The 27,902-nt window shown below is 45.2% G+C and overlaps 1 protein-coding gene across 1 annotated transcript; it reads left to right on the top strand.

Moving 5' to 3' along the window:
- ABTB1 (ankyrin repeat and BTB domain containing 1) lies at nt 1–27,729 on the top strand. The gene is made up of 12 exons (XM_082288960.1): nt 1–196; nt 1,971–2,033; nt 3,115–3,170; nt 4,225–4,369; nt 6,190–6,349; nt 7,261–7,306; nt 8,324–8,440; nt 13,135–13,250; nt 18,533–18,631; nt 19,208–19,375; nt 22,271–22,471; nt 24,230–27,729. The coding sequence occupies exons 1-12, from the start codon at nt 141–143 to the stop codon at nt 24,434–24,436; spliced, it is 1,434 nt and encodes a 477-aa protein (XP_082145086.1). The 5' UTR covers nt 1–140; the 3' UTR covers nt 24,437–27,729.
- The last annotated feature ends 173 nt before the right edge of the window (nt 27,730–27,902 follow it).

The following is a 27,902-nucleotide window of genomic DNA, read 5'->3' as shown; positions in this document are numbered from 1 at the left end:
GCGGGCGGTGCCGCCGCCGTGTTTACAGCGCCCGTCGCTCCCGCCCCGCCGCCACTGTCCCTCGGCCCGGCCCGGCCCCGCGGCCGCTCCTCCGCTCCCCGCGTCAATGCGGCGCCGCCGCTCCGCGGCCTGGGCCGGCCATGGACACCAGCGACCTGTTCACCAGCTGCAAGAAGGGCGACGTGAGCCGCGTGCGGTGAGCCGGGTCGGGTCGCGCCGGGGAACGGGTCCCTCGCACCGCCGCTGCCTGTAACCGCCTTGGGCAGCGGGGCGAGCGGGGCCGGGCCTGCCGGGGCGGCTTCGCCTTGCCGGGACGTGTTTACCGGAAGATCGTCCCGGCCTCCCCAGGGCGGCTGCCGCCGGCTTGGGGCTCCCCAGGGCGGCCGCGGTGAGGGGTGCGGAAAGGGCCGCTTGTTTGTCGTACAGAAATGCAGCTTGTTTGCACCCCAGGAGCTGGGTGTGCACCGGGTCTTTGCCGGGGTGCTTAGCTTCGCGTGAGGTGAGCCCGGTTCCGGCAGGTGTCTGAGTGTCGGACGGACACTGCGTACTCGTGGGTGTGGATGCTGCCTGTGGCAAATGTCCTTGCACAAGGCTCCTCTCCAGCTGCTCTTCCTTTACCGTTGGAAATGGTATTTGTAGTAGGAAGCTGGATCCCTGGGACTCAGTCGTCATGGAAATGTTTAGACGCCTTGTGCTGTAGACTGTGGGAGCATCTCTGAGAAATATGGGGATATGAAAATTTCAGGTCAAGTTTCTCATCTCGAAGCAGCACAGCTTAACTTCAGTGATTTTGGATCAGGAGGCAGATGGGCTTGTTGTCTGCAGGGTGAATGCAAGGTCCTTTTCCTGCGTCTCGTGGTTTGAATCTAAAACTGTTCTTCACCTTTATATCCTACTTGATTCTTCCATCTCTTAGTGTGTGATAAGCCAGATAATCAGAAGCAACCTCTGTTACAGGGTGCTTGCTACTGAAAGATAAGTGTGCAGATAGGTAAGGTCTGGGGAACATTGTTCTTTGTTGTGATTGTGTTCGATTAAATCGTTGCAAGCAGTGAATTGCAGGTTTACTGTAGAAAGAGGGGTCTGAGGGATGGCCTTGCAGAAGTTTAAGATGACCTGTATGGACATAATGGTGCAGAAAAGAGAGTCTGAGAATGCTGTCAGAACAGGGGGGACAGATTGACCACATGGGACTGAGTAGAAAGGAGCTGAGTTGCTTGGCATGTTGAATATGGTCAGAGGAACCTGAAGTTCTAGACAAGAAAGGTGAAGGGAGTGAAAGGGAGGACTCATGTGGTGGGTGATAAAAAACCAAGACTTGAGAGTCTTGGTGAAGGCTGAGAGGGACTTTAACATGTGGTTGTTGCAGTACAGGCTGTAACAAGACCCAGGTTGTGCAGGAGATTTGTCTGCAAGGCAAAGCCCGGCTTCTAGATGTGTCAGAGAGGGAGTGTTGACAGCATCTGATCTAGCCTAAATGTGCAGGACAAGGAAGTGGCAGGATTCAAGAGCAGTCTGGAGTGACACTGATGTTGTTGCTTTTGTCAGGAAGAGCCACAAGCAGGATGGGAGTCCAGCCTTGACCTTGTAAAATTGGCCATTTATTTGTAAGCATCTAGGCTGGGTGTATTGTTGGGGAATGTGAAGGTACTGCAGAAGTACTCAGGCTTCTTTTGGGATTGCTGCCCTGTTAGAGATGGGTTTGAGTCCCCTCTTCCCCCATGTGCTCCACTTAAGATTGAAGGGAGCTGCCAGGCCATGCTGTAGAACACCATTCTTTGGGTTAAGGATTTGGCTGATGCCCCTTCAGCCATAGCTGACAGCTCCCCAAGTCCAGTGAAAGGTCCTGTCATACTTTTGGAAGTTACTCTATGAACTTGAAGTTACATCTTCATCTTCTGAAAGAGGAGAATGTGACTGAGTGAGTAGCTGCATGAAATTGTAACTTTGCTCTCTCCCTTTTCTTCCAGATACCTTCTTGAACAGCGAGATGTGGAAATTAATGTCCGCGATAAATGGGACAGTACACCCCTGTGAGTGCTGCAGCCTGGAGCACTGGCTGGGCGGGGGGTAGGGCCTTCAGAGCTCCTTTACTCTCTCTGCATCAGCAGCTACGAGCACTGTTACAAAATGTCTCAGGTTCTGCTTTTTTGGGAACTTTGGCTACATAGTTCTGCTTCTCTTCCCTGTGAGTGATGTGCTAAATGCGTCTTTGTCTCCCAATTTGACTGGTAGTGATGCTCGGAAGTGGGGTTTTGTGACCAAATTACCTGGGTTAAGCACTCTGCTCTTGGCTACATTAGGCTTTTTCCCCACCAAAGACGATGGCATTCTAGCATGTTTAGCTTGGCCTGGTAAAATGCCAAGTGACTGTGGGATCTCAGTCTGTCTGGCAGGGCTGTGAACATGCAGTAGGTTGTGAGGAATCCCCCTGGAGGTGCTGAGGAACATGCTGTGAGCTTTTTACCTCCCTACAATTCCAAAGTACATTTAGACATCTGCAATATATTTAGAGTACAGAATAACTTCCCAAAGTAGAGGTAGACTAACATTTGGCTGCTGCAATGCATGCTACAGTATCCTCCTATTTAGTAGGACAGTTTGAGGTCCTTGTGCAAGAGAATCATGAAAGTCTTAGACTGTGAAAGAGAAAATAAAACTCATTGTAACTAGAACTTAGGGGAGTGGGTTTGCTGTACATCCAGTGTGGGTGCGGTTCCCTCCTTGGCATAGCGTGCAGCAGTCGGACTGACAACAGAAGGAGCAAGGAGTGTTTTTGAGAATTCAGTGGACTGCTGAGTGCCCATGAAATGATCTCCTTTAAAATGAGGATGGATTTGGCAACTGGTGGTGCAACAGAAGATGCTGAACCTTGACAAGATACTGGGACCTTGAGATCTCCTTGCAGTGCCTAGGATTGCTGGGAACAGATCCTGCTTAGTCTGTTGCTGGGGTCCAGCTTCTGTGCTATTCAGTAGCAATTCCTCACTCCTATGAGGTGTTCGCCTCCTAAGCTTCTCAGGGATGCTCAGTGCTGTGGTCTGTGTGGGGTGATGTGCCAAAACACTGAATTTACTTCCTACTGCATCTCTAATTTTCTTTCGTTGTTGTCAGGTATTACGCCTGCCTGTGTGGACACGAGGAGCTTGTACGGTATCTTCTAGCCAATGGTGAGCAAAAGTGTCCTGATATGGGTGCAGTACCTTTCTCTGGTCCGTGTGGATTGTATGTCCTTCTAACTGTCCCTTGTGGAAACTTCTTCTGTTACAACCAACCATCTGATCAGCGATCTTGGGCTACAGAGGGAGCCCTGCACACACCTTCATGGTCCCTTTTGCTGGCCATTTGCAGCTTGAATTTGCTTCTTGAAATTGCTTGACATTTCTTGATTTGCTTGAAATCCTGAAAATGCACAGAAAGGGAAGCTGTCTGTGATGGCTCAAGGCAGCATGACTTTCTGAAATCACAGCTGATGTTTTGTGAGAGTGCAATGGTATTGGGAATATGCTGATCTGAGAGTTGTACTTCATATGAAGAATTGTCTGTGTAAAACTTTCTTGTACTCTATTGATAGCCTGGCTTTGTAAGCAGGACTTAATGGTGAAATGCAAGGGATTTTGCTAATCTCAAGCAAAGCAAGACCAATTCTTCAGGCAAAGCGCCTGCCCATTTGGTTCTCAGCATCCAAATTCCCCTACGTACATAGTGTTTTGCCAGAGGAACCAGAGTACAGTCACATCTCAAAAGGTTTGGTTTTCTACTGCATTCCCAGCATCTTAATCAACCACTTGTGTAATTCTAAATAGGAAAATGCAAATACCCTCCAAATTCCTAGCAGATTCTAACCTAAGGAGGCATCTCCCGTCTTATACAAAGCAGAAATACTTTTTAGGAAGAGCTCTTAGCAGTCCAATAAATGATTACACTCTTAGTACAGTGAGATTTGTCTTCCCAGAACACTGCTGGAGCCATGCTGAGAGGCTTTTTACACGGGTCAGTTTAAACAAGTCCTGACTTCTTCAGAAAGGGATTTGTCTGTGGGAGAGCAGCTTTAGGTTGTACACATGTGAGGGAAGCTCAGTTTTTGTAAATATGCTCGTCAGCAGAGGGGACCACAGTGAAATGTGTCAGCAGCCAGAAGTCATATTTGTTTAGTGACCATGTGGGGACACTGGAGAAGGATCTAACTGTGCCTGCTGGCCTGTGCCTGTGATTGTTTTACAGGAGCAAAGTGTGAGGCAAACACTTTTGATGGGGAACGTTGTTTGTACGGAGCTCTGAGTGACGCCATCCGCCGACTGCTGAAGGAGTACAAACAGATCACAGCCAAGTGCATGAAGAGGGACTACTATGATGTCTTCCTGCAGCGGTAAGGACATGAGGCGTGTGCAGAGCATCCCATCAGCCTTCCTGAGCGCTCTTTTCAGGGCAGCTTTGAAAGGCAACTCATCAGTACCCTCTCTCATTCCTGGGCATGTAGAGCTTCTTAAGGGATGTCCTCTGTGCCCTAAGGGATGATCTCCAGGTGTGTGTGTGCATAGCCTCTAGTGACTTGGTACAGAGTCCAGAGTCAACAGAAAGCTGGTCTTTATAAAGCAGAAGCACTAAGGTGTCATCCTTGACTGTCAAACCAAAATCAGATCCCTAAAACCACATCAGCAATTTAGAATAGTATGTCAACTGAAATTAAGTTTCAGGCCTGAAGGTACTATAGCTTGCAAGCTGAAATTTTCAACACTGATAAAATGTTTCTCATTTGTGAAACAGAGCACTTTAAGAAGCCTCAAACTGACTCACAGTGACATTGCCCAATCCTTTTTTTTTGGTTATTAAACTTTATTAAGATACTTCTGAAGGTTGCATGTCTCACATTGTACTAGAGCTTGAGTGGCAGCCTAACTTGCTCAGGAGTAGAGGAATAGTTTCAAGCTTTTCTTCTTGCTGTTTCTCTACACTGATACTATTACAGACTTGCTGGTTGGTTTTTTTACTGACTTACAGATGTTAAAACCTTGTTGTGTTTTTTTTTATCTTTGAAACTGGAGTGTTAATAAGTCCTGGAAAGATCTGACAATCTGAAAAGAGGAGAGGAAGGAAACTCATTTATTTGAGTAAAATCAGATTCTGTCTTCCAGGGAAGTAGAATTTTGTAGAGTGATTTATCGCTGCCCTGGTGACTGTGGCTCAGATGGTGCAGGGTTGAGCATACATGAAAGCTAAAATGCACCGATTTCTGCTTCTCATTCAAGCAGACCTTGTGTTAAAATTGAAACAAAGAGCAACAGTTGGGGGGAAAAAAGTAAAAACCTAATGCTTCTGTTCGGTTTGGGGCAAGACGCTAGAAAGAAGGGTGTTCTAGTGGCAGGAGATTGAGATCAGCATTCAAGACTCTGACAACATCTCTGTGTGTGACCCCACACCTTTCTATGCACCAGTCCAGCTCTCCAGAAGGAGTACGATGCTTGATGTCCACCTGATTTGACCTCTTGGGGATGTTTGTGAGGATATATATGCAAGGACTGATGGGCATTAGGAAACACTGGTGATGGTTGCTGTAAACTCTGGAAGTAGCAGTTTTGGTTTTTTCCTTTTAAAGAATGAAGGTATGGGCATGCAGGCATAAACAAGGCTTCACGTCTGATGTGGTAATTGCCTACATTTCATGCCTGTCACATCCTTCCTTCTTCTGAGGGTGGGTGACCTCAAGTCCTCTCCTATTTGTTACATGGTTAAAGTGTGCACACTGAGAGTGCCCAGAGAGCAGGAAAGTTGCATTATACTTTGTAGCAGGGTAGTTCTTTTTGAAAGTGTGCCCTTTTGCGGTGCTTTTTTTGACATCTGACAATTTAAAAGCAGAACTAACTTTTAAAGATGTGCTTGGGGGCAACTAGTTCCTCTTTAAAATCGGTTCCCAGCATTCAGGTGTTCACCTAAGGCAGGAAGGTTTCATTCTCCAGCCGCCTGGTGGCACTAACAAAACTCTTTTGAGCTATGGAAGGGAGTGAGACATCCCAGTCCAGTGTGTGAAGGACCAGCCCTGTGCTGGCCGTCCCGCTGGGCAGAGAAGAGACTGCAATGCCCGGGGGTATTTGTTCATTTAGACCTAATTGTACCATGTTCCCCACTAGTGTTACTCCATTCTCTCCTTTTTCATGCTGCAATGAATTTCCCTTCTCTGTGTTCCTGCAGGTTGCTGGAGCAGGGTTACCAGAGTGACATTGTTTTCATCGTTCATGGCAAATCCTTCTGTGCCCACCGCTGCATCCTCAGCGCTCGCAGCGCCTACTTTGCAGAGATGTTTGAGACCAAATGGAAGGGGAAGAACATGATAGTGCTGAAGCACCCACTGGTGAGCAAGGCTGTGCTTCCAGTTCTTTTCTTTCTTTTTCTGTTCCAGCTGGGTGAGGAAAGTGAGTAGGAAGGACAGTTTGAGGGTTAACTTCCACAGTGAATAGCTCCTGGGGCTCAGAATGACCCTAGTTGAGGAGAAGGGCTTGTGAAGGCACTTCATGCAGTAAAATAGCATCTTATTGAGATAACAAAAGGCTGCAGACTGCATACCTCCCCTTTGTTCCCTCTGTCATGGGCTCAAACATATCTTAATTAATTGCAGTAGCAGGTAGCTGCTACCATCTGCCAGCTGTGTCACGACCCCTCTCTGGGATGAGTTGAGTCTGTCTAATTCCTGGTGGACAGGTGGTCTGTGGTGAAGACATCACCTCAATAATTGGCACTAATTGAGTCTCTTTTGTTGCCTTTGCAACAAGAACTAAATAGGGCCATAAGTGCATTCCGTCCATTAACCACCCATACTCCGGCACACATTTGTGTAACTTGACTCTGGTGGTGCAAATCCTCTTGTGACAAACATAACTCCAGTTTCTCAGAACACTGCTCTCCTCTCTCTTTGTACAAGAACAAATCTTTTCTCTGGAATTAGGAAGAGGTGGAAATGTTTATGATCAGTAAAAGCCTGTATTTTACAGAGCCTGTATTTTACAGAACCATGTCTCTGGAATTTTTCCATTAGTCAGGTCCTGTCCCCTGAGGTACCTGAGGGATTGGTATCAGTTGAGACAGTGAGGAGCTGTGTAAGCCAGGTGGAGTGGCAGCATTAGTTATGTGGGGAGCAAGAAAATCAGATGCACTGTGTGAGTTCTTACTTAAGATTTTTTTTTTTTACTTGTTCAGGATCATGTTTCAAACTTATGGTTAAATTCATGGTGATTCCAAATGTAACTTTCCCTTGTTTTATTTTAGATTAACCCAGCAGCCTTTGGTGCCCTTCTGCAGTATTTATACACAGGTAAATGACTTTACCCTCTGGTGTTTGTATACATGGCTGGTGAGCAGCTGTCTGTGCCTCTGCACTGAGTGGCACAGGCTTGCACTCAGCAGTGTTTGGGTGCTTGAGTCGCCAACAAATTCTCTCTGCTGGCAGAAAGGGAGAATGTGAGCAATCACCAGCTCTTCCAAGATGTTTGTACCTTTTGCCAGTTGTTGTCCTGCCAGTAATTATACAGTCAATTAAAACAAAAATCAGCTTAGTTTGATTGGTTGGATGGATTTGGAGACTGTATTTCTAACTTAAGGAAGGAAAATCTGTCATCTGGTATAACTGTATCCTAAGGTGGTGAAAAGCCAGTTTCCCATGTAGGACTTTTTCAGTTTGGCAGACCTGAGCTGTGTGTGCTGAATGCTTTGACTACTTTCTAGTATTTTTTCTGAACAGAAGTTGATCTTAAACCTTCTATGAAAATGCCCAATGCCATATTGTAGGCATGCTAAGTGCTGAACTATCTCGGGCCAGGAGGTGGTGCCAGAAAATAACATTGTCTTCAAGGCTCTTCTTTTCCAATACAGTGTGTTCAGAAATGTTCCTTGCCACATTTTCAGTGATTATAAAAGATCCTGAGATGAAAACTTATGAGCCTGAAGTCTATTCTTACCCAAAGCTGGGTAGCCAGTGGTGGTGGCAGTCATGCCTGCTGCTGTTGTACTGCTGTTTTTTGATTTTCTGAGAGAATTAGACATGTTTTGTACAGCCTGTTTGGTCTCTGAACACTTGAATGAAGCTATTAGGGTAAACCCTGGAAAGTGGAAATGTGAATTAAATGCCAAACTGTTACTGATTTAACTAGTGGGTGGTGGTGGAATACCCAGTCTTAGCTTCTGGGACTGAGTTGTGAGTGGATGCTGAAAAGTGAGGCAGTGTATCTAATTACTGAATTTCTGTGTCGTCAAGTCTTCAGATCTTTTTTTTTGCCATTTTTACACCTAAGTCCTGTGGATTAAGAGAGCTGAGTGCATTTCTTCTTGACAGGTCGTCTGGATATTGATGTAGAGTATGTCAGTGATTGCAAGAGGTTGGCCAAGCAGTGTCGGCTGCAGGACCTCATCGATGATTTGGAGACCAAATGTAAAAAAGTCTATGAATTTGGTAAGCATTTGACTTGCTGTTGTCTCTGCTGTTCCTGTGTGCCCTTTCAGGGAGAAACAGGAAAGTGTGATGGTGGATGTTTCATGGTGTCCTTGGGGCTTCCAGAAAATGATTCTCTTGTGGAATTTCCATGTTTTGCATGGTAGTTTTCAGTCATGGCCTTTCTGTAGGGCAGCTGTAGTGGTTTCTGACATATGCATGTTTATAATTTATATTGAATGCTTTCTTTAGAGTAGAGCAGTCATGGCAGCAGGACTTTGCTGTGGTTGCCAGACACTCAGTTGAGCATGGTGGAGTATATGTTGGGAAGTGTCTTCCAGCAGAGAGCTTGTTTAAATCCCCAGAAAGATAAAATATATACAGTTAGAAGTAATTTTCTGCATTTATCTGACCCCTAACCAAAGTAAAATTTTTGATAATTGGCCCAAAATGGGTGCAGAGGGAGATATAGCACTTTTTGTAAAAGCAGAGAAGTATTTCTGAAAACATATGTATATTAGTAACACGTGGATGTGCCAAACCTTAAATGAAACAATCCTCTATTTAAGGACTTTTTGTTATCCAAATAACTTGTGATCTAATCATGACATAAGCTTATTGCATGAAAACCAATAGTTGGAATCAAGCTAAGGGACACGTGAAGAAGAATCAAAACAGCACAAGTGGTGTTAGTCACGAAGCAGAAAAAATTACTGGATAACAAAACCTTCAGGCTGAAAGCTTCTGATTCTCATTCTGTGCTCTGAGTTAACTCCTTTACTTTAATCAAGTTAATTTTGATTTGAGAAGAGACTCCAGTCTGTAGTTTAAAGTCAATAGCATCTTCTTCCCTGACCTAAGAGGCAGGGGTGTACATGTTCCACCTTTTCGTTTTGAATACGAGTTGTGATTGTTCAGCCTCCTGAAGTTGCAGAGCATAACTGATAGAATACTTCTGGCTCAAGAAGTTCCTTATCTGCAAATCACATGGAAGATATTACCATGTGCAGGTCTCTCTTTAGGCATGTGTAGTTGTTTGGTGGTGGTGGGGTACAAGATTACCATGGTACAGCTGCTCCCATATAATGCAGGGTGCAAGTCCTTATGGAAGCTGTGTCACAGGTCTTATTTCTGCTGTATAAACACAAATGTAAACATGGACCTGAAGAGGTTAGAAATGCATTTCTTGGTATCTATAAAAACTGTAAGGTATCAGTTTGTATTAAATAAGTAGCGGAAAAGGGGAGTGGTGAATGAATATAAAATAAAAACTACTCAGAAATCAGGTAACAAAATGATCTTGTGTCATCTTTTGATATCAGAGTAATTCCGTGAGATGCTGGAGATCTGTTTTTTCCTTTTTATCTTTTTCTCCCAGGGTCTAGCTGAGACATTCCACCTTAATTCATTTAGTTAAAATCTCATATAATAGTGTGGAAGGAAAAGGTGCTTAAATTTGTGAACTGCAAAAAAGCTGACTTCTTGGTGGGTTTTCAAATGGAAAATAATGAAGTAAAGTTTCAGGTTAATTGGACGTTTTAGATAGAAGCACCACTTGGAAATACAAAAGCACTGGACAAATCATTTAACTTCTGTGTTCTTTGGGGGGGAACAGTTTTTCCATTTTGAGGCCTGACAGAAGACAATCAATGGGTGGTTTAAAGCACTGATGGAAGTACTAGGCTTGATTTTTATTTGTGACAGGTTGGATTCAAAGAAATAGAACAACTGTTAAAAGTTTGTTTCTTAAATTTCATGTGGAAGCCAGGAAAACTTGATTCTGCAGAAAGGCATATATGTAAGAGTTACAGAAGTTAAAAAATTGGAAAGATCTTAGATCACATTGTGTCTGGCACTTGAGAAAGCATGACTGTTCCTTTGAATGTGTTAGAAACCTCTGTCTGTTCCAAGTGCTTGCTGTGGAATAGAACTCTGATTCAGGTCTGTAGAGCAGGGTCATGTCTTGCTTCTGTATTATGAAGCTGAAACAAGAAAACAACATGAACTCGAGCCTCTGCAGCTCCACTGGATAACTGCAGTATCTGCAATCTCATTATCTAGAGTTAATCAGTATTTCAAAAGCACTTAGTATCTTGGCATGCACAGACAGTAGTATAGGAAGGGGATGACCCAGTGCCTTCTGTTGCACCTGAGATATATTTGGGTGCGAATGCTTGCCTATTTTCCTTTGTGTGTACATTGTGGCTATAACAAGAAAAAACTACTGCAGTGTTTGGAAGAGCTCAAACAATTTGTCCAGAATAAGCCATAATTCTTCCTTTAGAAGTGCATGTATTAGAAAATAAATGTTCTGCAGTTACTTAAGCAAGTTTTAGGGCAAAAAGGGTGAGAGCAAATTTGATATGCTTGCCTTTGTAGCAAAGACACTGGATGTGCAGAATCTGTGGTTGTAGCTAATTGTGCCATTGGGAAGATGTATCTGAGTGTGGCATCATTTTGAAGGTTTTGGGAGTTTAGTGTGGTTTTTTGTGGCTCTTACATTTTGTGGTACATTGGCTCAATGTAACCAGAACACTACAAAGTATTGACCAGGAAAACCAAGGCAGCTGATACGTTGGTAGGTGATGGTCAGTGCTATACAGCTGTGCTAGACTGGGAGGAAACCCAGTCTCAAGCTCAACCACACTGGTTATTCCCTCCAGCTCCTTGCATTGTTTATGTTGCTTTTCTCAGAAACCCCTTCATTCGTCTTTCTTGCATTCCTCTTTCGTGGTCCCTGCTGCTTGCTGGCAGCCAGCAGCTTATTCCTATTTCACAACTTTGATTTCTGTTGTCTCTGTTAGGAAAGATTTTTGTGTGACACCAAATGCTGTGCCCTTGGATTTGAAAAACGCAGTGTCTGAATAGATTTTCTTCTCAGAAAAATCACTGTTCTTTTGTGTCACTGGGAAAGTGCACAGATGCTCTGTGCATCCCAGGAGAAGAGCTCTTTGCCTTGCCTTCTTAAAGCTTGCTGGATCCATTAGCACTTACAGAGCCTGATCTGGTGACTGTTACAATAAGTACTACAGCAATACAGATGTTTCTCTCTGCCCTGAAGAATTTCTAATTGCGAAGTAAGACATTTCCTTCTCTCATGCTGATGTATAAGTGGTCAAGGCTCTCTGAGAAAATGCACTCAGTCTGGTTTGTGTTGGTGCCAGGCCTCCTCTTAGCTTATTTACCCTGAAGTCATCTATCTGAGGGTAGGATTTCGTGCTAACAGGGCAGCCTGTCTCCTTGCTGGAGAGCTTTGTGTATAGCAATCATGGTGCCCGACTGTTTTGTACTGGTAGATTATCCTTCCCTTTCCAGAAATCTTTCTGGGATATGCAGCCTATGGAGAGGTACAGTGGTGGCATATTTGAAGGGTGCAGCAGTGATGTGGAGAGGGGGTGGAGATCTTGTTTTGTGTCACATCGTGGTCTTGTTTCGCCCACGACCCAATGGAGTCATCTGATGGAGCTCATGTAATGCTGTGCAAAATGTCAGGAGAAATGAGGTCTCAAGGTGGCGTGATTCACCTGTGAGGGGTTTTATTGTGGTGAATCATACCTGTCAGAAATTCTTCTGAATGCTTCAGACTTAACCCTGTGTCTCTCTGGCTCCCAACAGTATCTTAAGGCTTCCTCACCACAACTTTGCATTTTCCAGTGGTGCTCCATCTTTTTTCACATGCTTCCTTGTATCCAGGGACTCTTGAATGTCTTACGTGCTCCAGTTCTCCCCCCAAACCATGCTGACCTGGGAACAAACCTGAGGTGGTGAGCACAGTAGCCAGAAACAGGAAAGGCTCTGCTGGCAGCAGCATTGTATCACAGTGCGTCTATTTTGGGCTGCCACTGGTTTGAAGTTAGAGTTGGCTTCTGTGAGCTCCGCAACAACTTTAGTCATAGCAAGACCACTGAAGTATGATCATGTGTTTTTGCTTTTTTGGGCTGTTTTGTTGTGTAGGCTGATTTGTTAAGACAGGAAGACACACTATGTCTGAAAAAGACAAATGAAGTTGCTGTCTCTGAAGGCTCTGTTTGAGCTCTTTGATGATAGTGATGCTTAGTTCAGGCACATGCAGGAGTCTGGGTACTTTGGGGTCTTTGTGCTTTAGGGATCTACAAACAGAGAGTAGAGGACAGACTCGCACCTGCTGAACTTATTGACTAAACAAGAATAAATCCCTTTGTTCTCTGCAGTGAAATCAGGATGGCATAGCTGAAATGGGACCCGGTGGAAAGCACGTGACAGCAGAGAGGCGTGGAAGCAGATTAACTTAAAAACTCCCTGGCATGGGCTTTACCTTAGGTGACACTGTCAGCTGTAGGAGTGGTTGACTGGGGAGGCCAGTGTATAAGTGGCTCCTACAGGGATCAGGGCAACTTGATCCATGGTCCTTAATTGATGACGTGGATCCCAAAGAGCAAGTTGGGCTTGAAATGTGCCTGTGACAACTTTGTTTCCCACAGTTGATATTCCAGCATAAGGAATTCAGTGGAGGTTTGAGAAGAGACAACAGTACATGCATCCCCTTCTAGCCCTGCTCACTGGCTGTACTGAGGGGTGCTGAATGTGTGTGTGCGTAGAAAAATCGTGTGTGTTTTGCAGTAAAAGCTGAACAGCAATAACGCTGGTTTTCCTGGAGTGACTTTTATCTAAATGGGAGAGAATGTTTGTAGAGGAATTCAGGCATCTCTGCTCTTTTGTTTTTTTGCTTCTTCCAGTCTCTTCCAAGCCAGGGACCTGTGTGAAAGTGCTGACGATTGAGCCCACAGGTAACTGCCGGCTGCAGGAAGATCTGGCTCTCCTGGCAGACTGCGCCCTGCCAGCTGAACTGCGGGTAGGGAGCACTTCTACTCCTTGTGGGCTCTGTGGGGCTGGGATATCTGCTCACTTGTGTCCACTCACATCATTGCTATATAGGCTTCAGTGCTTGCTTGTCTCCTGGTGCTTCAAATGGTGAAAGGCTTTTATTGCTTGGAAATGCCATAAAATTGTGTAATGAGGCTGTCAGTGCTGGTCTTTCCCCTTGGATATTCCCCCCAGCGGGGATCTTGGTAAATAGAACCCTTTCCATGTGGTTGGTGGGGATTTCCCCATTGAATACCAATGGGACAAGGCCCCCAGCTCTTCTCTTTGCCATCCTTCTTGAGAATTAGAAATGTTGTAGCAGCAGGCTTTGGTACCCAAAGGGATATATAGGTGGAAAATGGCTTGCTGGGCTTCTTGCTGGGAGCTGACACACTGCAATGAAGAGATGCTTCCAAACCCTGATAATATTTCCAGCAGAAATATGAGTCCCTCTGAAGAGAATTTAACTTGACTGGCCATAGATCTGCTTTTCCCAACTATGTCTTGCCCCTCAGAAATAGCCCCCCAGATTGATGATCACTATGTTAAAATACCATCATATTGTTAGTTAGGATTGTATACGTAGATCTTCTCTCCCATTTGCAGAACAGGAAAACTATTATTTTTCTTCATTCTTTCTGCATCTGGTGTTTTCTGTAATATCAGCAGATTTATTTTGCTCTTATGTATGTCCTTTGTTTCCTCTTTCTTATACCAACCGCTGTGTTTAATAACATGGACTCATTTTAGGTGGATGCTGTGTCCAGAGGTTGTATGACTGAGTGATGTAGCAAGTTTTGTTGCCTTTCTCTCTCTGTTCCCTGCCAAATAAACCTGCCTGGTGCAGAGAGAGTGAGAGTGTGTGTGTGTGTGTACATGGATAAAGTTTCTTACCTTAATAAGCCAACATGTTTTGTGCTGGCTTTTTTCAGATATATTTCACTATAGAGTGAGTTTTTCTCCATCGAGTTTACAACTACCGATTTAGAAATCTCTCCTGTGTAACCTTTCTCCTCCAAATAGCTGTACATTTTTTTGTGGCTTTCCATATGCTTTTCTGTATGTTTGCAGGCTTTAAAGGGAGGTGATACTATAAATAAGCTTCAGATTACCTCCCCAGGAATTAAAAAAAGGATCACGGACCCCAAAACAGTGAGATTTACCTACATTTTAAGTCACTTCACAAACAAAAAGAATACTTCCTGTTTGATTGCTTGTTTCCAGACCTTGATGGCATACTCCTGTTAAGCTGTTCTTCTAGAATTAGGAACACTTTCCTTCTTAATTCTTTCATGTAGAATAGGAGCTGGAAGGAAAAGAGGAAACTTGGAATAATGTAATCATCTGACAGTGCTGTGAATTGTGAGCTGTGGTTTCCTTGCTGTGTTCATTGATTGGCATGAAGGCATCATTAGAGTTATTACAGCTGTACAAGTGAAGAGGGAATGGGCACACACACCTGCTCACTAGAGAATCTGTGTGCCATGCACAAGTGTGGGTGCTTTGTTTAAGACTGATAAATTCTAAAAGATTCCCATTTTTCTCTCTCTAGGTACTTTTTGTTTGTTCGTTTTTGTTTGTTTGCCATTTCTCTCTTATTCTATTGTTTTCAAATTGTTAAATTCTGTGAATTGGGCACCTTTGTTCTGGAACAGAGGCATTACACATCCTCATTCTTGCAGGGTTTGCTGCCATACAAGGAATAGTATACAAGCTGTGTAGCCTAAAATGTCAGGAACAACTGCATAGTCACGCACAGACATCCAAGTTCTCAAGAGAAACATACATTATTTTTTTTTTCCAGCCTATGCAGAACAAAATAGGTATTTGGCTTCTGGATAAAAGCCAGCATTTCCAGAATTTGGCAAGAAACATTTTGAGCTGCAGCATGTCATGTAATGCCGTATTATATGAAATGGGGATGTACTCAGCTTTCTGTTTCAGTATAAACAAATAATTTGCATGTAATGTCTTTGATACTTGGCTGATGTAGGCTGTTACATATTGTTACATGGCTGAAGCAATAATGATATCCAGTTACAGCTCATTATTATTTTCTGGAGTGATAGCTGTCTATTCTTTGAAATCTCAAACACATTTATTATTCTGGTACCTTGTTTCTCTTTCCTGTTTGTGTTTGAAAGCCTTTTTTTTTCCCCCAATGTTTCCTTTTACAAGTGTGGTTGTTGTCTCTGTTTTGTTTTAAGGTAGTAATGGCCAGGATTTTTCTGTCCACAACAGCTGCTTCCTCAGTTTGTTGCAATAAAATTTAGCAGTGACGGATTTAAGTAAAATACCATGAAAAGCCAGGCAACTGTCAAAACCCATGTGGCTTCCCACTGTCTGCCTGGTTCTTCATTTCATATCTGCCAGGTGACCTCTGAGTTGCAGACTCCAGGGCTTCCAGTATATGACACTGTAGGCACATGGTTTCCTTGTAATTGTTTTTCAATTACCTTTTAACTGAGATCTTATGTTCCAAACCAAGATGAAATCAGACTTAAAAGGGTCAGAGTTTGCCATGAAATAAATACTGTTCTTTCCATCCATGTTGACACTTGGTGTGGCTGCAAAAAAGTGACCGTTTGCCACTTTTGGGGTAAAACTTATCTTATAATGCATAGGAAGAGCAGTTTGAAACAAGTAGGTGGGTTCCATCTTGTCTGTCTGCACCTGTGTACTGTGCTTGTCCATGGCAGTGACTCCTGTGCTTTGCTTTGCCTGTTTGGCAGAGGCAGATTAACTGAAATATTTACAATATGTTTCCAATTTAGTTTTTTTTTGTATCCAATCCACTTGCATCTGGTTGCAAGCTGCTAATCTTCTCTTGGATCACCAACCCCTGTATTTTGTATTGTAATTTATTTACAATTTTCTTGCTGAGATAATCTGGCCAAGGTACAAATTGCTGCCACTGATTTGTTTTGTATGTTTTTGCCTCCAGCAACATTTCTATTTAAGCTCTTAATAGGAAATTTGTAGCAGCAAAGACTTGGTCCTCCACATGTGATGGTGGAGAGTGAGAGTATTGAGAGTATTTCTATATGGTGATTGAGTTACTGTGGATGTGTTTGCACCTTGTAGGCTGGACTGTGTTGTGCTTCCTGGGCAGAATACTTGACTTTGGCAGCTGTGCTTTGCCTGGACAGAGGCCTGTGAAGGAGCTTGTATGAATAGGGGTAGTGGGAGGAATAAGCCAATTTTCTGCAGGGAGATCCTGCAAAGGAGATTAGATTCCTCAAGCATAACAAGGGAGGAGAGTAGAAGTAGTAGGGACTTGAAAGGAGAGTAAAAGGGAAAATTCTGCAAAGCCACTTCATGCTGAATAGGAGAAACAAAGACATGAACCTGCTTTTGTAATAGGAATTGAAAATGACCTTGTAAATCTGAGCAGCAGAGTGGGGACCAGGCAGGGCTAGAAGCAGGAAATTGAGCCCAGAGGAATTTGGAATTCAGGAGACAAACTCTGAGACAAATAAAACTCCCATATCCATTCCAGAGGGATGGACTCCTTTTAGATATTTACCTTTGGACAGTGAAAGGAAAGCAAAGAAGGGATGCATGTAGGAGACGTGGTGTTTATCTCAATTAATATTCCTATGCCACAGAGTGGCATCTTATCAAAGTTTGTTGCTAGGTTTGTTTTACCTGGGATTTGTCTGCAGATCTGTAGCCTTCAGATTCACGTCAGAATTTGTAGGAGAGGATGTGGAAGCTGTGGGCATAGGGTGAGGAGAACAGCAAGGCAAACAGAACAGGCAGTTGCATCATGATACTGGTGTTTGTAACACGTTGCCACAGAGTGAGGCTGTGGACCCTGGCTGGGACCAAGGACCAAACCCTTGAAACGTGAGACACAGATAGTAGTAAAATAGCAGCCTGGGGAATCTACAAATGGGACAATTTCATCTCATCTTCAGTGCTGGAGGTGCCCTTTGTGTGGCAGCTGTATGAAAAGCAGGTGATAGATCAGGTGGGCAACATTCCTTGAATTGCTGCATCTCTTCTGGAATAAGAGTTGCCCTGTGGAGCAGGACTGCAGTAGAGAAGTGCTATGGAGAGTCAGCATTACTGCAACAGCCATGTGCAAGATTTGCATCACTGGACTTCTCCTGTGATTAGGAATCAGAAGCTGCCAACTGTTGCTGTGGACAAGGAGTGTGGTAAATGGGTCCAGATTGCCATGGTCAGTGGTGGTGTGAGCTTTTGCCACCTTGGTGCCTTGCCACATCCAAGAACCTGTTCTGTGAGAAACCTCACTGAGCCTGGCTGAGAGCTCCCACCCAGTGTGTTCCAGTCTGTGTCTTTGTTTAGCTCAGCAGGGAAGAGTCATCTGGCTCCTCAGTAGAGCTGAAAGTCAGGTTGGAAGCAGGTGGGTTGGAAATGGACAGTCTGCTATTGTGAGTCTGGTCTTTATCGTCAGCTCAGGGTTTTCCTGGGTGCAAATTTGGAATGTAATTTTCCTGGATGAAAGACAGCAGGAATAAATTCCTTGTCCCAGGTACCCCAGGGGCATGTGTATGGAAAGCAAGAACCAGAGGAAACTTTTTTTTCCAGAGATTGTCTTGGCTGCATGACTGTGAATATAAACTTTTTTTTTACAGTTGAATTACACTGTATATAGAATAAGGTGAAAGGGAAAATATTTGGAAGTGTCAATTAAAAAAAAAAATACGGCAAACAGGTTGGGTTTTTTTTTGGTGTGTGCTGTCATTGTTGGCATGTGGGACTGGGTGGAGGTGTGTTGTTGTTAAAATAATTCACTTGAGTATTAATACTGCAACAACACTATCTTTGGCTGCAAATCAAAAATCTAAAATGTGCTTTAGCAATGTTGGATTATTCAAGTGAGGCAGTAATTGTAGCCAGACCATTTCAAACTGGTGTATACATGGATGTAATCTATACATTATTACATGTACCCTGTAAAAGACTGGTCCTAAGCTCCAGTATGCTTGCAATACCTGCTGCGTGAGGTAAACTTCACCTCCACATGTTAGATAGCAGAGAAACACTTTCCAAAGGCGTATGGAGAACCAGGAAATTTCCATGGATAAAGGAGGCAGCTGTAACTTGTACCAGGAATATCCCTTATTAGCAGTGCAAGGTCTTCATTTCCGGACACTGGAATCTGTGTTCAGACCATCTCTGGTGCTCTGAGGGAGTAGAGGGACGGCATTTTCTGGGAAAACAAAAAAGTCTGAACTTGGAACCCTGAGCATGTTTAAAGCAAGAGTGTTAAAGGAAGGGTTTTCTGGTTTCTCTTCCTAGGTTGGTTTTGGGGAGTTGCCATTTGACAGCACTGACAACTTCAACAGCTGTCCTGACGTGTGTTTCCGGGTGGAAGATTACAACTTCTTGTGCCATAAGGTATGTGCTTGTGCTGTACTTCCTTCTCCTCCCTTTTTGCTATGAATCTAGTCTACTTGTGTCCCCCACTCCTTCTATGCTGGATACACTCTGCAGTAGCAGCCTTGATTCAGCTGGAAAACTGCATTTAAAGCATTTAACAAAGCAGCAGAGCCTGCCTTTCTTGCAGACGTGTGGAGATAAATTTATAAATTCAGCTACAGCATTCACAGCTGCAAAATCTGCTGCTGCTGGCTTATGAGTTCAGTGTCTGGAGAAGGAAAGTTTGATCTGCAGATGAACAACTGTAAGAATGAATTTTGAGATCCAACCTCAACTCAAGCTCCTGCCGTAGGGCCATGCTAATTTCGAATCTCTTGAATTTACCAATTGTGTTTGTGGTTCTGTGGGTAGGCATGGGTAGAATAAGGTATGGAAAAATATTGGAGATATAGCTTCAAAATGTAGGGAAAATCAAAGTTACAGAATCTGAACTTCTGAAATATCTTTGAGCTGCTCTGACACCAAATTAGTAGTGCCCTTTGGTTTGGTGCAGTGAGCAAGATGCCAGTGTTTTGGTTTTTCATTCCTCTCCAGGCATTTTTCTGTGGTCGCAGTGATTATTTCAAAGCCCTCCTTGAGGATCATTTCAGTGAGAGTGAGGAGCTACAGACACAGCCCAGCATCCCTGTGGTGACTCTGCACAACATCTCAGAAGACATCTTCATCCGGGTCCTCTACTACATCTACAGTGATGATACAGAGGTGAGGACAGCCTTGATCCTTCCTCCAGTGCTAGTTAGCTCTGAGGTGTTTTCAGTATTTTTCTAAATCTGGAGCAGGGTGTGCATGTTTATTCTTAAATTTCACTGGCCTACTGTGCTACCTCACTTTTGTCTCAGGGATCCACTTACTGGGATGCACTGTTAGCCAGGCAGGGTTGTAGTTCATGTGCATGATGTTCAGGAAGCAAATCCCTAGTCTTTTATCCCATAATAAAAATGTGGAAATTAGGTTGCACGCTGTTTATTGACGTGATAAATACAGGGCTTTGCAGCTTTACCTCTTGAACTCCGTGGAGAGATAAGGGAAGCAGCTGCCAGTAGATGGCAGATGGAACATGTTTGGAGATGTGGATAGGTTGAGAGATTCTGCTTATTTACTTTTGGCATCATAGCCTACTTTTCCATTTGTAGCAAGTCATTATTTCCACTGTCATTTATCACTGGGGTGGGCAAAGGTTCCACTGGGAGACCAGTGCCTTGCTGTGCTCAGTATCACAGGCAGTAACAAAAGAGCCCTCACCCACTTAGTTTTCAGCCTAATGGAAGGTGCAGCAAATCCCAGCATTTAATTAGCTTCCTGCTTTGGTTTTGTGGCAAATGCTTTCAGCTGGTCTTGCTGCAAGATCCCAGAACACATTCTGGCATCAGGGCAGTGACTGGAGATGCTGCTGCACCTGCCAGTGTCACTTCCCCCAAGCAGTGCTTGTGCTCTGGGTTGGGTGCACATGCAGAGAGTGCACACAGCTGTGACCTTTTTTTTCTGCTGATCTGTTCACCTCCGGGTAGAAGTGGGGAGTGTGTTTGGCAGGCAGCAAGGGCAGGATTGCCACTGGTATGCCAGAGAGCAGGTCCTTCACTTGCCTGCACTCTTCCCTCAGCCACTTGCTGAAAAGGCAGGCAGAGAGGGAACAAAGCTGCTTGAAGATCCTCCTGACCTTGTGACTGCACTGCAGCCTGACCCTGTTTCCTTGCACCTCCAGTCTGCCTCCCTCCTCATGATGACTCACAGGAAGGATGTTTCCCAAGCAGCTATTGCTTTCCAAGGGGTGCCTCAGGTGCCCTGTCTGGGCTTGGGTCAGGAAGACAGACAAGCAATAATGTGTAGGAGTTAAAAGGATCTTACTCATATGTTTTGTGTGCAGAATGGTACATAGCTTGGGCTTCAAACCGAGCAGCCAAGATGTGAGCTTCTGCAGAGAGTTCACCTGTCATGAGTAACTACCAGAAAAAATGGTCAGGAAGACAGGAATATAGTTTAAGTTCCACATTTACATGTGGAGTGTTCTCCCTGCCTTGTGTTTCTCCAGCCAAGTATCAGCACTCTCAGTTCTATGTTTCTCTTTACAAAGGATTTATGGTGTCTCTCTGCCATGCAGTAGTGACAGTGTTTGCAGTTAAGGGGAAGAGTGTGCAGAGGACATAAAGGGTTCCAGGCACAAAGACAAGTTGCTGATCAGAATACTTGGGTAGGCTCGAGGGCAGTTCTTGGAGGAACATTTGCCAGGTTCTCCTTGATGAAGTAGTTCGGAGCTGCAGCCATCAATACTACTGGCTCAAACACTTCCAACTCCTGAGGTTCCTGCAGCTTATGAAGGGACAAAGCAGCACTTGGTTAATAACCCCAAGAGCTTTGTTACCCCATGTGCATACAGCCTTCATGGCATGGCTCTCCTACATCTTGCATTCTTCTGCCCAGCTGCTGCAGGGTGTTTCTCAGCTGGGCCACTTGCTGGGAGCTGTCTCTCCAAACACAGATGCTGACAGCTGTGGGGGAAGAAAAAAATCAGTTATTTGTAGTTGTCAGAGGGAACAACCCTGGATCTAGATATAGATGTGCACAGCAGTGTGTTTGCTGCTCACTAGTTATCAAGAGAGTGGGCCAGGCTGTACCAGTTACCATTCCTCCATCCAGAGCAGTGTGGCTTGGTCTCTAAATGCAAGGGTCCTTGCCTCCTGTGCAGCCAGGGCATGCTGTGTCCTGCAGATCCACTGTTACAGTGGGTGTAGGTAACTGAGCTCTTTGCAATTCACATTAGCAGGAACAGAGAGGCTCTAGTTCCAGGTTAGTGACGCAGATAGCTGACGAAAATAGGATTTGCCCAGCCAGGGAGAAGAGGCTGAGTGAAGCTGGAGGTGGTGTCTCCAACTTAATCTACAACATTTTTTATCTTCAGATCACTTGCAAGTACCCAAGAGGGAAATGGGAAGGTGGTCCTCTTTCTCAAGAGCCTTAAAATGTTAAAGGTCATTCACAACAGTTTCAGTTTGAGCATCTGGTGCATTAATGGAGTCGGAACTCATGTTAGAGCTCCACTAGTATTTGATGTGCAAAATATGTTCTTACCCAGGTGGGCCTCACCTACAGTTTATTTTGTGTTCAGTTTTCTGTCCTTGAATGTACCTCTCTGCCAGGGAGGTTGTGCTAGCTGAGTTAGCAGAACCAGTTTGAGGAAGAAACTTAAGAGAATTTTGCATGTTTTTCACAAAATGTGAGTCCAGCAGTATAAAATGGGAGGAAAAATGTGGGGACAAGGTTCTCTGTCCTGCCAGCCTCTTCTGTTTGTCTCTTGGAAGTATGTCTGGTAAAAGCAACCTCCTGCCACTGTCACACTGAACATTTTTTAGCAGCCAAGTGCACTTTGGTGTTTCAGCACAGCCCTGTGCTTAGCTACAGGGGTTACCTGCAGCATGAGAAACTCCCTGCTGCACTTCAAATTCCTCTGGGGTGACTGAGTGGGAGACGTAGCCTGAAAGACAGAGCTCCTGTCTCTCCGTAGTTAGCACTTGTCCAGTAATGGGCCAAACAACACGTTAGTTTCCAGTGACAAGCAGTGTGCTCAGGGCTGGGCAGTAACTCCCCTCTGTGCACTGCCAGCTGTCCCCAGAGAACGCCTACGACGTGCTGTGTGTGGCAGACATGTACCTGCTGCCCGGCCTCAAGCGCCTCTGCGGCAGGGCCCTGGCACAGATCCTCGACGAGGACAACATCATCAGCATCTGGAGGATTGCAAAGCTGTTCCAGCTGACCCGGCTGGAGGACCAGTGCACGGAGTACATGGCCAAGATCATCGAGAAGGTACCAAAACACTCCCCATGGCAGTGACCACGTGTGCCCCTATATCTGAGCCACAGAGACAGCAGATTGAATGGTTGTACTTTGGTCTGTAGTTAGTGGTTGTCCTCTCTGGATTAATGTGCTTCCTGAAAATGAGCAGCAGTTAAGGAGCAAAGCACATGGTGAGTTAGGACAGAGGAGGAGGAGTGTGGCAGTACCTGATGTCACCACAATAAGCCAAATTTTGGTCCCTGTCTAGCACATCCCTGTGGAATGTGGGGTGAGAAGTTGCCCGAAAAGCTTTGCAAGTACCAGGGGCAGGTGATTTTCACTGAACTTTCAGCCACTGTGCCCAGAGTAGCTGTGGTGTTCCCTGAATACACCAGCTGTAGCCTGGAGAACCCAAAGATGTGTGTAGGGGAGCTCTGTGCAGGAAATGTTTTTTGGTGTTGGCTGGGGGGAATTCTTCCTGGCATGATGCTCTAGATAGGAGAAATCAATGTGACCTCTGATCTCCTCGAGGATGACAAATCAAATAGTAGGGGTTTGCTCAGGGTATACTTTGCTGTCAAACAGCAAGAAGTAATGAATTTAACACTGAAGTTTTCCTTATGGGGCTCCATTTAAGTGTTATCCTGAATGATTATAGCTTAGAAAGTTGCCATATGGAAGGATAAACTAGCATCTATGAAGGGTTTTTATCCTGAGACAGATCTTTATAAATGGCTTGTACAGTTCACATGGGAATGTAACATTTTCACCTGCAGCTTGAAAGGTGTGAAATTATTTTTGGCATGAGAAAACAATGAAGGAAGTGGTTCTGGAGCTGTTACTTTGTTCAGTGTATAGCTTGGGAATGACAGACATAGCCTGTACCCATAGTCTGGCTTCTGAAGAAGGGTTTGAAAGCTGCTGAATATCCCAAGTAGTCATCAGGATATGGCTTTGCTTGTATGTTCCCCTTGCATTCCCCACCTCTAGTTTGAGTGGGAGTCCTTGGACCTAGCACTGGCAGTGTGCCTTCTTAAGGGTGTTGGCACAGACAGAGCCACCCCAGCTGATGTTCAGACATCAGTGGTTGCCAGCATCCTGTGGAGATGCACTGATGGCAGCAGGGAGAGATTTTGTCAGTGTGGTAGCAGAGTAAGGCTCAGCAACCTGCTGTGCCCAGGCACAGTTCAGTAGCATAGACAGATGGTAGCTGCCTCTCACCCTTCAGCTCACCACACGTTCCTGGGGAACCTGATACAGAATCATTCATGGGTGACCCAATTCTGTCAGGTTGAGTGCAGAGCAGAGCAGCTGCCATGCTGGTGGTGGTGAGGCTGAGTCAAGGGGGGATAGTCATTTGTGGCTCCCAGTTCTGAAACAGGCGCAAGCACTCCCTGGCTTCTCTGCTACAGGACATTGCCCAAAAGTGTCTGGCAACATCTCCTGGTTCCTGCCAGGAAACCTTTTTGGGGGGAATATTGTGCATGTGCCTGTGCCCCAATACCAGAACCAGGGATGCTTAGTTAGAGGGTGTTACAGGGCATTGTGGGAGGTGCAGGTTGCTTGCAGCTGAGACTGTTTATTGTTGGGGTATTAGTGCCTCCTTTGGATGGATGGCAGGCTGCATCTTCAAGTGGTGTCTGTAGGAAGACTTGGGTCTCCATGTACTCTAGCATTCTTTTCTCTTCTGTGGGATCCCTTAACTGTCTGAGACCATTATCCCAACCCCTGGTATCTCTTTACCTGTCTTCTTGTCTTCCTAATGGTTCTCTTGTCTTCCTGGTGCAGCTGGTGGAGTTGGAGGAGTTTGCGGCTGCTGTGAAGGAGAACGCGGAGGCTGTGGAGGAGCGGCAGGAGACTGACTCCATCCCTCTGGTCGATGACATCCGCTTCCACATCACCAGCAACGTGCAGACTTACAGTGCCATTGAGGAAGCCAACCAGAAACTTGAAGCTCTAGAAAACCTCCTGGCCAGTATAGGGCTCGAATGCTGATGTGTGCAAACCCTGCCTGTCAAATGCAGCTGCACAGCCCTTGCTGCGCTGGCTTGGAGTGCAAGAACATCTGAGTCTGAATGTCCCGCTTCCCATTCTTGGTCCTCCTTCCCATCCACTTTCAGGCATGGTTTCTTTTTAATTTATTTGTGTCTGGACATTCGCATTTCTGGTTTGTGTTTGGTTTTACTTGGGTTTTTTTTGTTTCTCCTTTCAGAAATAGCTCCCAAAGCTCAGCCTAAGTCAGTAGCTGCTCCTTTGTACAATACAGTGCAAAGAGGAGACTGTGAGCTGTTGGGAATGGTGAGGGAGCTGTTCTGGGGACTTCCTACTGCCTGGGGTTAGGACCCATCCCGTTCTGTGGTTCAACAACACACTTCTGGAACTGGCTCATGCCAGAATATTTGTTGAATTACCAGCAGCAGAGGAAGAAAACTGGATTAAACTCTTAATAAGTATATGGGAAAGGAGTTCAGCACTGTCACTGTCAGCATTATAAGACTGGCAAAAGTGGGCAGTGCTTCCCTAACAGGGACACAGAGGTACTTGGCTATGTGGAGGGCACTGTCTTCACCTGCTATTTTAGTACTTAGATGGAAAAAAAACCAAAACAAAGTGATTTCCAGGTCTTCCCTAGCTTTTCATTGCTTTGAAGTGCTCAGAATTTAAAAGCTTTCTGAACAAGCATCTTTGGGAATACAGTAGAGACCAGAATTCTTCCATTCTTAGAAAGCAGTAGCTTTCAATGCACAAAAGAAGGGAGAGCAGCCCTTTTTAAGAGGGGAAGGAAACACCTTCTTCTTGGAAACAGCACTTTTCCCTTTATTTTTGTTCATTGTGGTAGGGCAAGGCTGACTTGCTGGTGGGTCTGGGAAGAGGGGTCACTGGAAATCTTTTTTAAAAGGAAAAGGGGCCTTTTGGGTCTCTCACAGGGCTGCTGTCCCACTCTGTGACCTTCTGGCTTTGCTCAGCCTTGAGCCATGTAGCTTCATTGTCCTCCAGGAAATTCACTGTTTGTACTAATGAATGTTTTTGCATCTGTATTCTGCAGTAGGTCGTGTTATCTCATGTTGTCTGCCTGGATTCCTAATGAGGGTGATGGTGTTCCTTCTCCTTGGCACTAATCAGCAGCTGATAACCCTGCATAAAGCTTGCCTTGCCAAACAGGCTGCCTTTGGAGCTGTCCATCTCTGGAATGGTGTGTTGGGAGAGTCTCAGGTCTCCAGGGCACATGCTGGGCACTCTTTCCCGTGCTGTGCTTTGGGAGGGAGAAGAGGCATTGAGTGAAGCACATGGAGAATCCTGCACAGGCTCTGGGCTGCCATAACCAACTCGTACAATCATTTTGGTTGCTTCATGAGGCAAGAGCTTGAAATATACTGTTTCAGGTGTCGTTTTATTATGGGATGTGGGAACTGGGCAAGGATCCCCTGCAGCTTCAGGGTGTTGTTTTCTGTAATGGTGGTGGTACCTCTCATGGCTAAAGAGTTTGGAGATCCAGGGTTTGGCAGGGACTTGCTTCAGGTGTGGATGTATTGGGATGATGGGTTTCCCTTCTTTGCTAATCTCACCAGGTAAGAGGCTGGTACCCCACAGCAAGTGAGAGCTGCAGCCTCACTGCCTGTGCCTGTCCTGCACTGAAGCTGTTGGCAGGTCCATGGGCAGGCAGTGGGCACCACCTGCACTAAGCAGGCTGCACTCAATTCTGAGGAGGGGACTCTGGGCTTTGGCCAATGTGCTTGGGGAAAGCCAGTCTTTGGCAAAATCGTGTGTCAGGATTGAGTTGCACTTAACAGAAGCTGGGGATAGAGCTGGCGTGGGGGGAGCAGGGATGAGGTTCATTGATAGAACTGAACTCCAGATGCTTATGCACTTTGTCATCTGGGTTTAAGTGGTGTCTCTTGCAGATTAAGTCTCTGGGGCAGGGGATGGTGGTGGCAGGTCTATTCAAGCAGCGTGTGCTTCAGTTCTGTTTCAAAACCCTTGTGAAGAAGTGCAGGGAGTTGTTGTGGTTTGTTTTCTGCAGTCATACTAGGGTGAGGGTGTGTCCCTGCAGGGGTGTGTTGCTGCATGGAAGCAGCAGGAGTGTGCTTCTGTTTGGGACGGTGACGTGGAGAGGAGCTGTGCATTTGTTGTGTGATTGTGGAATGTACCTCCATGTCCACCTCTAAGCCCAGTGTGTCTTTGACAGGACCAGCAAAGAGCCCAGCACAGCTGTACTGATGAAGGTACATGGGGAGGGGAAGGGCTGTTGAGGAAGCTTTAATAGGAAGTCCCATATATTTTGGAAGAAGAAGGGTGAAAGAACTGCTTGTTTTCTTGCTGAGTGGAGTGTCAGGCTCATGAAAGCCTGCTGCAAAAACCAGCAGCTTAACGCAGCTGATTCAGTTCCCCTGTGTTTCTCCTCTATATATGGCTGAAGATAACACTGAACATAAGCAGGATGTTTAGTTTATCACATCTCTTCTCCTCCAGCAGAAATTCCGCTTCTGACATCTTTGTAGTCAGCTTTCCACAGCAGTGGTTTGTGACAGCCCACAAGGCTTGCACGGAGCCACCAGGGAACAGGACGTGGCCTTTGCCTTCTGCTTGTACTGAGCAAGATGCAGAAGCAGGATTATCAAGGAATGTGCTAATGCTTTTCTCTGCAGATTCCTCATCTGCTAAAGGACACTGGCTGTGAGCAAAGCAGGAGGAAGGCAGAGGAGGAGCAGCAGTGCTGGGAAGCATTTTCCATATGGCTGCTCTTGAATAATTCCATTCCTGCATCCTTAAGCGTGGAGCAAGTGAGGCTGCAGTTGTACATGTGGGAGAAAAGGTCAGTGTGGCCTTTTGATCTGCCTCCCCAGCAGTGTGAGTCCACATGGCTTCCAAGCAAATGCCTCATCTGTCTGCGTGCACTTAGTGGTCACATCTGTGAGGCCTGTCAGATTGTCCAATTATTCGGGATCCTTTAACTCCCCCCATCCCTTTTGGCAAAATAGGGCTATCCAAAAGCGTGCATAAGCAGATGGTCAGCATGCAGGCAAGCTCTCTAATTAAGATGAGCCAGGACAAAACTTAGATTTGAATTCACTTTATTCTTGCTGCAAATAATTTTATCACAAAATAAAAACCTTCTGATTTTTCTTCTGTTGCCAGTGTCCTTTCTGTGTTTTGTTGCCTCTGTCCTTTTTATTTACTACTAGCCACTTGCTGAATTAAGAAGATTGTAAAATTTACCAGAGCAACATTATATTTAAGAAGAAATGTGTAAGCATGTGTGCAGCAATAAAATAGTCTATTTCACTATATCTGCTCTGGCTGTGATCTCTTTGTTAATCACTGACAACATTACCATGGCTTTATTTTTCAAAGGGCTCTGTGGGCTCCTTCATTTTCCCTTACCCAGGCCAAAGACTGGCTCTGCACTGCCTGGCTTCCAAGCAGTTTGTACAGTCCTGACAGAACAGGTGAGTAAAGCACT

This window comes from Coloeus monedula (genome assembly GCF_965178545.1).
Source record: "Coloeus monedula genome assembly, chromosome: 11".
NCBI lineage: Eukaryota > Metazoa > Chordata > Aves > Passeriformes > Corvidae > Coloeus > Coloeus monedula.
This window is presented reverse-complemented; position numbering and strand designations above follow the sequence as displayed.

What these genes read in the sequence shown, in the direction of transcription:
- ABTB1 (XM_082288960.1), top strand. Translation starts at nt 141, where the DNA reads ATGGACACCAGCGACCTGTTCACCAGCTGCAAGAAGGGCGACGTGAGC. An exon ending in GGCGACGTGAGCCGCGTGCG is followed by an intron (nt 197 to 1,970) that starts GTGAGCCGGGTC and finishes CTTTTCTTCCAG; the next exon opens with ATACCTTCTTGAACAGCGAG. An exon ending in ACAACTTCTTGTGCCATAAG is followed by an intron (nt 18,632 to 19,207) that starts GTATGTGCTTGT and finishes ATTCCTCTCCAG; the next exon opens with GCATTTTTCTGTGGTCGCAG.